The 15,037-nt window shown below is 41.2% G+C and overlaps 1 protein-coding gene across 1 annotated transcript in view; it reads left to right on the top strand.

Moving 5' to 3' along the window:
* The first annotated feature begins 2,714 nt into the window (after positions 1–2,714).
* Positions 2,715–15,037, top strand: part of FH (fumarate hydratase) — a 36,499-nt gene continuing 24,176 nt past the window's right edge. Inside the window, exon 1 of the mRNA XM_060643374.3 lies at positions 2,715–2,887. Within this exon, the coding sequence (XP_060499357.2) occupies positions 2,762–2,887 (126 nt within the window). The 5' untranslated portion in view covers positions 2,715–2,761. The remainder of the gene's footprint in view (positions 2,888–15,037) is intronic.

Genomic DNA, 15,037 nt, shown 5'->3' on the forward strand with positions numbered 1-15,037 from the left:
ATCAAGGCACCACATTTATTATTATATTTTTAATTATTTTTAATCACTGTGCAGTGCCAGGCACCATTTCCTGAGAAATATTAATAATGATGCAGAAAATAAGTCCCACAATGTGCCTGCAAAATTGTTAAGTCGAATGCCCCTAAGCATCAATTTTCTCTTCTATGAACAGAAGTAATAATAGGACCCTACGTTGCAGGACTGCTTTGATTGTTAAAAGAATTAATGCAGAAAGTGCTTAGAAACATTTCTGGATTGTAACACGCATCAACAGGTGGTTGTTGGAAGGGATTAAAACAGACCATTTATTAAAAGTCTACCAACTTGGATTTTAAAACATTAAACTGTGTGGTGGAAACAGGAGATATGCTCAAAGTAAAAAGGAAACAAAACTATCCAAAATAAAATGAGAAACATACATGAGGCAAATAGTAACCAACTAGCATAGAAATATCAATGCTGAAAAAAAGAGTTTAAAATGATAAGCAGCAGTAGGAATATAGAGTGATGTCATTCCATGATGTGATGTTACTCTATGATCTATGAAGAAACCATAAACTTATGTTCACTGAAGCACTGTGCATAATAGCAAAAGATGCCCTTCTTCAAGAAACTGTATAAATAAAACATTTTATATTTATGCAATGGAATACTAAGTTTAAAAGATTGTTAAGAAAACGTGCTAAATTCATGTGATAGGAGTACCATTAAGTTAAAAATATCATGGCCAGATCTCAAAAACAGTTTAGTTATAGAACAGTAAAGGTTTAAAATTTTAAACCCATTGTTTTTGCATATCAGTATACAAAGCAAAAAATACACAGGTAAACTGAAAGGACACACAGCAAAAATAATGATAGTTTCTGGGAAGATGGGGAAGAAAATGCCTCTCCAGTATTAGTAATTTGTTATTTCTTTTAGTTTATGAAGGATATGCAGCAAGTGCATCAAAATGTTAGCATTTTCTAGGAAATGATAGTGATTGTTAGTAAATGTTCCTGTCGTTTTCTGTCAAACTGATGACAACACTAAGAATACTACTTTCACACTAAACTTTGTGTTGTTTGCCTTTTAATTGTGGGAAGCCTAAACAAATGGGATAGGTGGTTCATTGCTTTCTGAAACCATTGCATTACCTTTTGATTTCTGAATTTCTTTTATTCTGTCCTTCTAACTTCGAAGTAACTGCTGTTTTCACCTTTTCATCAAGTATTTTATTTTTTTTAAAGTTCATTTACTTATTTTTGAGAGAGTCAGAGACTCAGAGCGTGAGTGGGAGACCGTCAGAAAAAGGAGAAAGAGAATCACAAGCAGACAGAACCCAATGTGGAGCTTGAAGCCATGAAACGATGAGATTATGACCTAAACTGAAACCGAGTCAAATGTTTAACTGACTGAACCACCCAGGTGCCCCTCATCAAGAATTTTAGTAATTTCTGAACCATGAGTTGACACAGGGAAGTGACACTGAGGTATAAAGAGTTCTGGTGAGCTTTTTGGAGTGTTTTGATTGTAGTTCAAGGATCATGCTCTCTCATTTAAATTTTTGTATTTTAAATACATGAGTCAAATTCATAAATCACAAAATAACATAAGCAGTGTTACCCAGGGGTTTGACAGAGGCTAACTCTTACAAGCTTGGCTTTGCAAGTCCTGGACTTTTGACTTCTGGACATCATCCAATGTTTTTCTTTCGTGATTAACTGTCATCTGGTTTCAAGGAATACAAAGCAGAAGAGAGAAGAGATAAAACTGTGGTTCACATGTAATTTTATATCAGTTCGTGCTTTTCTGTCATCACCTCATACTAAAACAATATGCCTTTAATGCGAACATGCATATATTATCAATGCAAAAAAACTTGGGAGAACCTAAATGTAAATAATAAAGATTCCAAAATCACCTGTAACTGTGGACACCTTCCACACTACAACTTTAAAAGAGAGTTCTTGAGTGTACCCGTTTAGAAGAGAAAGGAAATTGCAGAGACCTCCACATGACTTTTTAAGTGTTGGCATTATGGATAATTATTATTTCATTGTCTATACTTTGCTTCGATTTCCAAAATTCCTATATGGAAGATGTAATCTGGAAGAAATTTTATTTTATTTTATTTTATTTTATTTTATTTTATTTTTTAACGTTTGTTTATTTTTTGATATAGAGAGAGACAGAGCATGAACAGGGGAGGGTCAGAGAGAGAGGGAGACACAGAATCCGAAACAGGCTCCAGGCTCTGAGCCATCAGCACAGAGCCCGACGCGGGGCTCGAATTCACGGACCGCGAGATCGTGACCTGAGCCGAAGTCGGCCGCTTGACCGACTGAGCCACCCAGGCGCCCCCTGGAAATTTTAAAAGATTCCAAAGAGAGAACATGTAATGAGTGATTATATGATAAATAAATATTTCTTTCTAGAATGTCATCAACCAACACTGACTCATTCACCAGCTAATACTCTCGCCCTCCCTCTGCCTCAAACAGCGATCAAGCTGTTTCAAAGAGGTTTCAACGTAAACTTCCTTCCCCATAATTCCCTTCTCCCTAGTTTCCAATGAATCCGAGGGCTTCCAGGGTCCGCGCAACAACACGGAAGGTAAGCCCGCCCCTCTCTCTTTACTGGCCATTCACGATTGGTCCCACCCCACCCCCTCGGCTTGATTGGACAAGAGCGAGGCGCCGTGGGAGGGATGTGTTCAGACAGCGGGCGTGGAGGCGTGGCCTCAACCGCCCCCAAATTCTACCCAGGCTCCCGGTGCACCATGTACCGCGTCGTTCGACTCCTCGCGCGCTCGCGTCGCCTCGTGCGGCCTCCCGGCTCAGCCTCAGCTCCCGGCCTCGGAGGCGTGCCGGTCCTCCCACTGCGGGCCCCGAACGCCGCTGGAATGGTGAGCGCTGGCCGCCCGAGCCCCGGCCTCCCCGCGGTGACCTTCAGCCCTCCGGCTCGCCGGCCCGGCAGGCGGGAGGGATTCCCGCGGCGTCCCGGCCGACCCCGGCCTGGGCCGCGCGCCCGCGTGGCGGGCTTCCGGGCCTCGTAGCGCCGCCTCCTCCCCGGGTGAGCGCGTGGGCAGGGGCTGCAGCCGCCGGCGAGGGTCCTGCGGGGACCCCTGGGGTGTTCCGTAGGGGCCCACCCCAGCCGCGCGTTCTGCGGCGATCCAGCCGGTGCGGAGGCCCCCACCCTGGGGCGCTGCCCTGGGGACTGTGCCGGGGTGGGAGGCGGGGGACGAGGGCCGCTGCCGCCCCTGCCCCTGAGCAGGCCCAGTGTCGATCGTCGCCCCGGACCTGCGGCCTTTTATCACCACTGGGCGGTGAACAACTTTCAGGCCTTGGGGTGGGGTTGAAGGTTCTTGGGAACTTCAAAGATTTTACTTTTCACGAAGTTGCCAATTTTGGTAGGCTGACGATGGTTTTCCCCACTTTTGTAAAACCTTGAAATTTGTTGAGGGGGACAGAGTGTCCTTAAGTATGTTAGGGAAGATTGGATGGGATCTAACTGTAGCTGAGTCAGTATTTTTTAATTCAGAAAGACCAAAGGAAGGTAAAGGTCCAAGTTCAAGTCCTTTGCTTTTTCGAGTGTCACCTTCAGTAATTTGGGCTTTGACGAGCATTTTAAATACATAGGCACACACGTATTGGTAGGAGGAGTTTGGAGAATAAGTGGTAGTTTAGTAAGAGTTACAGTTCTGCACAAGTTCACCGTGCTGTAGTATGAGCTCTGCAGTCAGACATGGGATTTCAAATCCTACTCTGCTGCTCAAAGTTCAGATTTGGGGCAACTTGTCTTTGTGCCTCAGTTTCTGCATGTAAAATGGAAATAATAACAGGTACCCAGCAAGATTGCCCATGTGAAAGTACTTTGACAGTGTTTGGCAAGTAGTAGGTGCTCATTAAATAAATGCCTCCATCTAGCATATTTCAAAGGCCCAAGACATGTTCTGAACTGTGAACTTTAAGATAATTTAATGGCATTACTGTACTTGAAACTACAAAATCAGGGGTGCTTCATATTACTGCAATTTCCTGCTCTAATAATTTTAGTGCATTTAGAGCCTTTGAAACATTGATGTATTTTTTACTGAGTGTTTTGTAAAAAGAGAATTGGTGGCTGGAGAACTGAGTCTGTCCTGTTACAAATATTGAAAAAATAGCACTGCCTTGCTTTTTTAGTGTTGTAATGTTAGCTAAGATCAAATGGAGATAGGATTCCCCCCTCCCCCGTAATTCCAAATCTATCTTTTGCCCTGTAATCTCAGTTCAAAATCTTTGTGTTGATTTTATTAAAAGCTTTTTTTTTTATTGCTACTGTTGAGAATTTACATAACCATAAATGCCCTAAGTTACCTTGTATCCAAATGAGCCATAAATGTTCATCCACTAGGAAGATAGCATTTATTGAATGCAGGCTGTGCATCTGAGTCCTGTGAAAAAGACCGTCACTACAAGCATAAGATAATGCATTTATTGAACACCTGCTATGTATCAGACCCTTTGAAAAAGACAGTTGCTACAAGCATAGAGTTTAGAGACTACTGGGGGTGTTTAAATAAGAAAAGAAATGATGCACAGTTAATTACAACGTGATAAATACTGCCTAGGAGAAATAGCACAGTGAGAGTGAGAATATGTAGTGGAGACCAGCTTTGACAGTGCCTTGATGGCATGGTGGATGGAAAGCCCCACATCTTTTAAAGTTTCTTTTCTGTATTTCCTTAATGGTCTGCAGGATGGCCATGAAGACTGGAAACAGATTATATCTTCTATATTACAGTGTAATATCAATAAAACATTTATTGTATATTTGCCAGTATTGCAAGACTTTGTGGTCACCCTATATTTTAAGTTGAGCCAGAGTTTTCCTGAAAGAAACTTAAAACCCAAACGCTGTGAAGTCAAACTTTGGATTTTTATCTTTGGAGGTTGTCCTTTTACATGAGAAATGATTTGGGTTTTCTTGAACACTGAATATTCTTTTAAACCACCTGAAACTGAGAATCTGAAAGACATTTCTTTAGAAAGTGCCATGGTTTAGTTAATGGTTATCTTACACATGCATGTGCAGGGGGACATCTTAGAGGCTCGAGGCCTGTATTTATTGACTTTTCTGGTTTAGACTGGCATGCAAATTTTGAGACCATTTCGTCAATTTCTGAGGTTCCTGGAGTTAGTGGCTGCTAACAGTACATGGTATTTCTGTGTCTTAATGGCAATAAGCCTGCAGAGAACGGGACCATTACCCTTCATGCTTCTCCAGAAGGGGGGGCTGATTTTAAATGAGCACAAGCCTCACAGGAACCATTGGGAAGTCACACTTTGTGTCTGCCTCATGCTCAGCTGGTTAAACTCTTTATTTTATTTATTTATTTTTTTTAATTTTTTTTTAACGTTTTATTTATTTTTTTGAGACAGGGAGAGACAGAGCATGAACAGGGGAGGGTCAGAGAGAGGGAGACAGAATCTGAAACAGGCTCCAGGCTCTGAGCTGTCAGCACAGAGCCGACACGGGGCTCAAACTCACAGACTAAGAGATCATGACCTGAGCCGAAGTTGGCTGCTTAACTGACTGAGCCACCCAGGCGCCCCTGGTTAAACTCTTTAAGCCATGGTGTTAAATACCTGAAGTGATAAACTGCCTTCTGCTAGAAACTCTCTGAATTATGGCATATGAAGGCATGGTTTTCAGAAATGCTACTTTTTTGTAACAGTGGATTATATGAATTAAAAACTTTTATTTAAGAGATGCCATTCATCACTTCATCCTCAAAAGCACTGATAATTTTCAATTATTTGAGGATGAGCATCCATTCTCTTCATGCCCAGGCCACTGGGAAGAGATGATGTATGTGATAATGTGGAAGATTTTGAAAACCACACGAGTGCTTTTCAGACCTCAAGTGGACTCATAGGTAGATGGTGGAATCAGTGTAGTGGGTAGCTACCAGTATTATTGTTATTATTATTATTATTATTAATATTTTAATAGAATTGCATAGAATAGAAAATACGGGTGTATAACATACTGTTTCATGAAATTTTTGTTTCAGCCTTGTGTGCGTGTATGCACGTGTTTATGTATGTACCGGATCACTGTCGGAAGGTTTTTTCTGTGGGTTATTATTGTAAAGAACATTTGAAAGAATGTTTGAAGAGACGTGGCAGTTACCTGGTTCGTTGTTCCTCTATCCATATATATATATGTACTTATCTAACTGATGCTAACTCCACATAAGTGTAGCCTCCCCTACAGTTTTTCTGTAATTCCTGGTGCCTTTCAAAGTGTTTTACAGCATTGCTTCAGTTTCTGTTCAACAAATGTATGCAACCTATATATTTCCTGGGGTTAAATGAAGAGATAACTGTTTGGCTTTTTGGAATGGTTTGTTACTAGCTAGCTAAGCTGCTGCAGACGGTGTTTATTGTTGCAACTTTGGGATGTTTATTTTTATTATAGGGACAGTAAGCATATTTTTGGAAGTTTTTGCTGAGATTATGATTTTGGCCATGATTGACTTCTGTACTTTTTTAATGATCACTGTCAGGATCCTAGAATTTGTTTAGGTTGTTGTTTCTTGATTTGGAATACAAAAATTGTTAAGGTTTGGTTCCGGAAGATGGCGGCGTAGGAGGACGCGGGGCTCACAGCGCGTCCTGCCGATCACTTAGATTCCACCTACACCTGCCTAAAGAACCCAGAAAACCGCCAGAGGATTAGCAGAAGGGAGTCTCCGGAGTCAAGCGCAGACTAGAGGCCCACGGAAGAGGGTAGGAAGGGCGGCGAGGCCGTGCGCGCTCCACGGACTGGCGGGAGGGAGCCGGGGCGGAGGGGCGGCTCGCCGGCCAAGCGGAGCCCCCGAGTCTGGCCGGCAAAAGCGGAGGGGCCGGACGGACTGTGTTCCGACAGCAAGCGCGACTCAGCGTCTGGGAGGTCATAAGTGAACAGCTCTGCTCGGAAAGCGGGAAGGCTGGAGGACAAAGGGAGGGAGAGCTGCTGAGCCCCCGGACGGCAGAGCTCAGCTTGGCGGGGAACAAAGGCGCCAGCGCCATCTCCCCCGCCCATCCCCCAGCCAAAATCCCAAAGGGAACCAGTTCCTGCCAGGGAACTTGCTCGCTCCGCGCAAACACCCAACTCTGTGCTTCTGCGGAGCCAAACCTCCGGCAGCGGATCTGACTCCCTCCCGCTGCCACAGGGCCCCTCCTGAAGTGGATCACCTAAGGAGAAGCGAGCTAAGCCTGCCCCTCCAGCCCCCGTGCACCTTGCCTACCCACCCCAGCTAATACGCCAGATCCCCAGCAACACAAGCCTGGCAGTGTGCAAGTAGCCCAGACGGGCCACGCCACCCCACAGTGAATCCCGCCCCTAGGAGAGGGGAAGAGAAGGCACACACCAGTCTGACTGTGGCCCCAGCAGTGGGCTGGGGGCAGACATCGGGTCGGACTGCGGCCCCGCCCACTAACTCCAGTTATACACCACAGCACAGGGGAAGTGCACTGCAGGTCCTCACCACGCCAGGGACTCTCCAAAATGACCAAACGGAAGAATTCCCCTCAGAAGAATCTCCAGGAAATAACAACAGCTAATGAACTGATCAAAAAGGATTTAAATAATATAACAGAAAGTGAATTTAGAATAATAGTCATAAAATTAATCGCTGGGCTTGAAAACAGTATACAGGACAGCAGAGAATCTCTTGCCACAAAGATCGAGGGACTAAGGAACAGTCACGAGGAGCTGAAAAACGCTTTAAACGAAATGCAAAACAAAATGGAAACCACGATGGCTCGGCTTGAAGAGGCAGAGGAGAGAATAGGTGAACTAGAAGATAAAGTTATGGAGAAAGAGGAAGCTGAAAGAAAGAGAGATAAAAAAATCCAGGAGTATGAGGGGAAAATTAGAGAACTAAGTGATACACTAAAAAAAAATAATATACGCATAATTGGTATCCCAGAGGAGGAAGAGAGAGGGAAGGGTGCTGAAGGGGTACTTGAACAAATTATAGCTGAGAACTTCCCTGAACTGGGGAAGGAAAAAGGCATTGAAATCCAAGAGGCACAGAGAACTCCCTTCGGACGTAACTTGAATCGATCTTCTGCACGACATATCATAGTGAAACTGGCAAAATACAAGGATAAAGAGAAAATTCTGAAAGCAGCAAGGGATAAACGTGCCCTCACATATAAAGGGAGACCTATAAGACTCGTGACTGATCTCTCCTTTGAAACTTGGCAGGCCAGAAAGGCTTGGCACGATATCTACAGTGTGCTAAACAGAAAAAATATGCAGCCGAGAATCCTTTATCCAGCAAGTCTGTCATTTAGAATAGAAGGAGAGATAAAGGTCTTCCCAAACAAACAAAAACTGAAGGAATTTGTCACCACGAAACCAGCCCTACAAGAGATCCTAAGGGGGATCCTGTGAGACAAAGTACCAGAGACATCACTACAAGCATAAAACATACAGACATCACAATGACTCTAAACCCATATCTTTCTATAATAACACTGAATGTAAATGGATTAAATGCGCCAACTAAAAGACATAGGGTATCAGAATGGATAAAAAAACAAGACCCATCTATTTGCTGTCTACAAGAGACTCATTTTAGATCTGAGGACACCTTTAGATTGAGAGTGAGGGGATGGAGAACTATTTATCATGCTCCTGGAAGCCAAAAGAAAGCTGGAGTAGCCATACTTATATCAGACAAACTAGACTTTAAATTAAAGGCTGTAACAAGAGATGAAGAAGGGCATTATATAATAACCACAGGGTCTATCCACCAGGAAGAGCTAACTATTATAAATGTCTATGCGCCAAATACCCGAGCCCCCAGATATATAAAACAATTACTCATAAACATAAGCAACCTTATTGATAAGAATGTGGTCATTGCAGGGGACTTTAACACCCCACTTACAGAAATGGATAGATCATCTAGACACACAGTCAATAAAGAAACAAGGGCCCTGAATGATACATTGGATCAGATGGGCTTGACAGATATATTTAGAACTCTGCATCCCAAAGCAACAGAATATACTTTCTTCTCGAGTGCACATGGAACATTCTCCAAGATAGATCATATACTGGGTCATAAAACAGCCCTTCATAAGTTTACAAGAATTGAAATTATACCATGCATACTTTCAGACCACAATGCTATGAAGCTTGAAATCAACCACAGGAAAAAGTCTGGAAAACCTCCAAAAGCATGGAGGTTAAAGAACACCCTACTAACGAATGAGTGGGTCAACCAGGCAATTAGAGAAGAAATTAAAATATATATGGAAACAAACGAAAATGAAAATACAACAATCCAAACGCTTTGGGACGCAGCGAAGGCAGTCCTGAGAGGAAAATACATTGCAATCCAGGCCTATCTCAAGAAACAAGAAAAATCCCAAATACAAAATCTAACAGCACACCTAAAGGAAATAGAAGCAGAACAGCAAAGGCAGCCTAAACCCAGCAGAAGAAGAGAAATAATAAAGATCAGAGCAGAAATAAACAATATAGAATCTAAAAAAACTGTAGAGCAGATCAACGAAACCAAGAGTTGGTTTTTTGAAAAAATAAACAAAATTGACAAACCTCTAGCCAGGCTTCTCAAAAAGAAAAGGGAGATGACCCAAATAGATAAAATCATGAATGAAAATGGAATGATTACAACCAATCCCTCAGAGATACAAACAATTATCAGGGAATACTATGAAAAATTATATGCCAGCAAATTGGACAACCTGGAAGAAATGGACAAATTTCTAAACACCCACACTCTTCCAAAACTCAATCAGGAGGAAATAGAAAGCTTGAACAGACCCATAACCAGCGAAGAAATTGAATCGGTTATCAAAAATCTCCCAACAAATAAGAGTCCAGGACCAGATGGCTTCCCAGGGGAGTTCTACCAGACATTTAAAGCAGAGATAATACCTATCCTTCTCAAGCTATTCCAAGAAATAGAAAGGGAAGGAAAACTTCCAGACTCATTCTATGAAGCCAGTATTACTTTGATTCCTAAACCAGACAGAGACCCAGTAAAAAAAGAGAACTACAGGCCAATATCCCTGATGAATATGGATGCAAAAATTCTTAATAAGATACTAGCAAATCGAATTCAACAGCATATAAAAAGAATTATTCACCATGATCAAGTGGGATTCATTCCTGGGATGCAGGGCTGGTTCAACATTCGCAAATCGATCAACGTGATACATCACATTAACAAAAAAAAAGAGAAGAACCATATGATCCTGTCAATCGATGCAGAAAAGGCCTTTGACAAAATCCAGCACCCTTTCTTAATAAAAACCCTTGAGAAAGTCGGGATAGAAGGAACATACTTAAAGATCATAAAGGCCATTTGTGAAAAGCCCACAGCTAACATCATCCTCAACGGGGAAAAACTGAGAGCTTTTTCCCTGAGATCAGGAACACGACAGGGATGCCCACTGTCACCGCTGTTGTTTAATATAGTGCTGGAAGTTCTAGCATCAGCAATCAGACAACAAAAGGAAATCAAAGGCATCAAAATTGGCAAAGATGAAGTCAAGCTTTCGCTTTTTGCAGATGACATGATATTATACATGGAAAATCTGATAGACTCCACCAAAAGTCTGCTAGAACTGATACATGAATTCAGCAAAGTTGCAGGATACAAAATCAATGTGCAGAAATCAGTTGCATTCTTATACACTAACAATGAAGCAACAGAAAGACAAATGAAGAAACTGATCCCATTCACAATTGCACCAAGAAGCATAAAATACCTAGGAATAAATCTATCCAAAGATGTAAAAGATCTGTATGCTGAAAACTATAGAAAGCTTATGCAGGTAATTGAAGAAGATATAAAGAAATGGAAAGACATTCCCTGCTCATGGATTGGAAGAATAAATATTGTCAAAATGTCAATACTACCCAAAGCTATCTACACATTCAATGCAATCCCAATCAAAATTGCACCAGCATTCTTCTCGAAACTAGAACAAGCAATCCTAAAATTCCTATGGAACCACAAAAGGCCCCGAATAGCCAAAGTAATTTTGAAGAAGAAGACCAAAGCAGGAGGCATCACAATCCCAGACTTTAGCCTCTACTACAAAGCTGTCATCATCAAGACAGCATGGTATTGGCATAAAAACAGACACATAGACCAATGGAATAGAATAGAAACCCCAGAACTAGACCCACAAACGTATGGCCAACTCATCTTTGACAAAGCAGGAAAGAACATCCAATGGAAAAAAGACAGTCTCTTTAACAAATGGTGCTGGGAGAACTGGACAGCAACATGCAGAAGGTTGAAACTAGACCACTTTCTCACACCATTCACAAAAATAAACTCAAAATGGATAAAGGACCTGAATGTGAGACAGGAAACCATCAAAACCTTAGAGGAGAAAGCAGGAAAAGACCTCTCTGACCTCAGCCGTAGCAATCTCTTACTCGGCACATCCCCAAAGGCAAGGGAATTAAAAGCAAAAGTGAATTACTGGGACCTTATGAAGATAAAAAGCTTCTGCACAGCAAAGGAAACAACCAACAAAACTAAAAGGCAACCAACGGAATGGGAAAAGATATTTGCAAATGACACATCGGACAAAGGGCTAGTATCCAAAATCTATAAAGAGCTCATCAAACTCCACACCCGAAAAACAAATAACCCAGTGAAGAAATGGGCAGAAAACATGAATAGACACTTTTCTAAAGAAGACATCCGGATGGCCAACAGGCACATGAAAAGATGTTCAACGTCGCTCCTTATCAGGGAAATACAAATCAAAACCACACTCAGATACCACCTCACGCCAGTCAGAGTGGCCAAAATGAAGAAATCAGGAGACTATAGATGCTGGAGAGGATGTGGAGAAACAGGAACCCTCTTGCACTGTTGGTGGGAATGCAAATTGGTGCAGCCGCTCTGGAAAGCAGTGTGGACGTTCCTCAGAAAATTAAAAATAGACCTACCCTATGACCCAGCAATAGCACTGCTAGGAATTTATCCAAGGGATACAGGAGTACTGATGCATAGGGGCACCTGTACCCCAATGTTTATAGCGGCACTCTCAACAATAGCCAAATTATGGAAAGAGCCTAAATGTCCATCAACTGATGAATGGATAAAGAAATTGTGGTTTATATACACAATGGAATACTACGTGGCAATGAGAAAAAATGAAATATGGCCTTTTGTAGCAACATGGATGGAACTGGAGAGTGTGATGCTAAGTGAAATAAGCCATACAGAGAAAGACAGATACCATATGGTTTCACTCTTATGTGGATCCTGAGAAACATAACAGAAACCCATGGGGGAGGGGAAGGAAAAAAAAAAAAAGGGGGGTTAGAGTGGGAGAGAGCCAAAGCATAAGAGACTGTTAAAAACTGAGAACAAACTGAGGGTTGATGGGGGGTGGGAGGGAGGGCAGGGTGGGTGATGGGTATTGAGGAGGGCACTTTTTGGGATGAGCACTGGGTGTTGTATGGAAACCAATTTGACAGTAAATTTCATATATTAAAAAATAAAAAAAAATAAAAAAAACAAAAATTGTTAAGGTTTAAGCTGAAGAACGTGGTAAAATGTATTCGTCTAGATCTTTGAAGTAACTTTTAATGGATCTGAGTTTCATCAGAGCAACCAGTTATTTAGGGGGCAAAGATACTGCTGTCTTATGATGAGAATTTAATAATTTTGAAGCAGAAAGCGGTGTAAATCTAAGGGGTTGAACCTGATTTCACAAGTGACTGATGGAAACCATTCTCCTTTTAGAGCTGGCATCTTGTTGCTGTCTCCTAACAAGGTGATGAGAAGAAGAACACTGAGTTTATGTGTTGAGTGCCCCTGCTGTCATTGCTAGTGTCATCCGGTCAAAGTATACTTTAACATACGTGAAGATTTATTTAGGCTACCTAAAACAGAGATCATAACGCAAAATATTTTCATTAGTGCTTCGGAGATACAGAGCCCCAGGTGCTTTGGGTCTACAGGGTAGGAAGCAAGTTATAGTGATGTATAGTGGTGTCAGTGTAACCAAGCTCTGTTAGAGAAAAATCGAACCACACATGTCCACCTCCTTTTATTCTTCGGGGTTAGGGGCACAACTCAAGGCTCTGTTGTGGCCAGTCTGGAGTTACTCCCTCTGTTTCTTGGCTTATGGAAGTAGTAATAAAAAAGTAGTAAATCCAAACAGCTTTTGGGTTTTGACAGTCCAGGCTTTGAGGGTTTCAGGTCTTTCCCCTTGCTAACTGGGTGATCTCCTGAGATTATTTAATCTCTCCAAATCTCCAGTTCCTCTGAGCTGCGGATGCAATAGCACAGTCTCCTAGAGTGATTATAAAAGTCACGTAAAGTGATGCTCGAGAAGAGTTTGCTGCATAGCATACTGAATGCTGAGGTGTGATTATTTTTATTATCTGCTGCTTCTTATTGGCTTAAGCCAGTCCTCCACAGACTTTTAGACAATAGAAGAAAATGTACCTCATTGGTGATACTACTATATGTCTACATAGATACAATGATACTTTTCTGTTTCTGCAATCCAAAAGGCTTTATAACATATAAAGGGTTTGTAAATCTGTCTAGTCCCAGGGTATAACTACAAATTACGTTTTTCTTTTTCAGAGGACTGTTAGTAAAACAGAATTACTTGGCTAGGAATTTTTAAATCTTTTGAATCATCTGACCATGTTTATTTCATAATTAATGCACACTGATTAAAGCTCTGAGTATCTCTCTGGAGTCTCCTTGCTATAAAGTATCATGTAAATTCCAACTTTTTATTATTTTACAGTAAGTCTTTTTTATAGTATTCTAAAATATTTGTTGACCAGTTGTTAATTTTTTATTAGTATAAATATATATATTTTTATTTTTTATTCGTATAAGTTGATGTACTTGATAGAATCTTGGAGTCTCCATAATAGGGACTTGGGATCATGGGTTCTTATTCTGGGTAGTGGATTGGCTTCAAGATACAAACTCTCTAAAATCATATGTAAGATTTTGCATACAGTATATGTATTTGTGTTCATTTTTCTAGAGAAAGGATCCATAGCTTTCCTCATATTCTCAAAGGGTTCCATTGCCCTGAAAAGGTTAAGAACTGACCTAGCCCATCCTCCCTTGTCTGTACATTTAATTTATGGATGAGAAGAGTTGACTTGTTGAAGGTGACACAGCTACTAAGTGGGGGGCTGTCTTGACTGCAAAGCCTGGGCTGTTCATATTGCACTCATCTATCTCTCATGCCTGGTATTTGTAGACCATGGCTGAGCTCTGCTTCAGTATGTAACACTTACAACCTTTAAAGTATCATTTTCAGGCCATTTTCTAAAGTTTCCTGTAAAATAAAGATTAACCCAAGTACTGCACATTGAATTGGTCAAAGCTTTTCCTACAGGAGATATACTTCTGAACTGGAAAAGATTATTATTTTTGCTTCAGAGTCTTTCCTTTATTTAACTTCAGCATAGCATGTGAATTCTACAGTCTGTCTTTAAAATCTGCAGTATTTGAAAATGATATCTGATAAGAGGTTAATGTCCAAAATATATAAAGAAGTTACACAACTTAACACCAAAAAGCCCAAATAATCTGATTGAAAATGGGCAGAGGACCTGAATAGACATTTGTCCAAAGAAGATGTATAAATGGCCAACAGAGACATGAAAGGATGCTCAACATCACTAATTTTCAAGGAACTCCAAATCAAAACCACAATTATGTATTACCTTACACCTGTCAGAATGGTTAGCACCAAAAAGACAAGAAATAACAAGTGTTGGTGAGGATGTAGAGAAAGAGGAACCCTTGTGCACTTTTGATGGGAATGCAAACTGGTGTGGCCACTGTAGAAAACAGTACGGAGAATCCTCAAAAAATTAAAAATAAGGATACCATAAGATCCAGTAATTCCACTGCTGGGTATTTACCCAAAGAAAATGAAAAAAATTCAAAAAGATAGATACACCCTTGTGTTTATCGTAGCACTACTTACAACAGCCAAGATATGGAAACAGCCCAAGTGTCCATTGATAGACC

This window comes from Panthera onca, chromosome F1 (assembly GCF_046562875.1).
Source record: "Panthera onca isolate mPanOnc1 chromosome F1, mPanOnc1 haplotype 2, whole genome shotgun sequence".
Lineage (NCBI taxonomy): Eukaryota > Metazoa > Chordata > Mammalia > Carnivora > Felidae > Panthera > Panthera onca.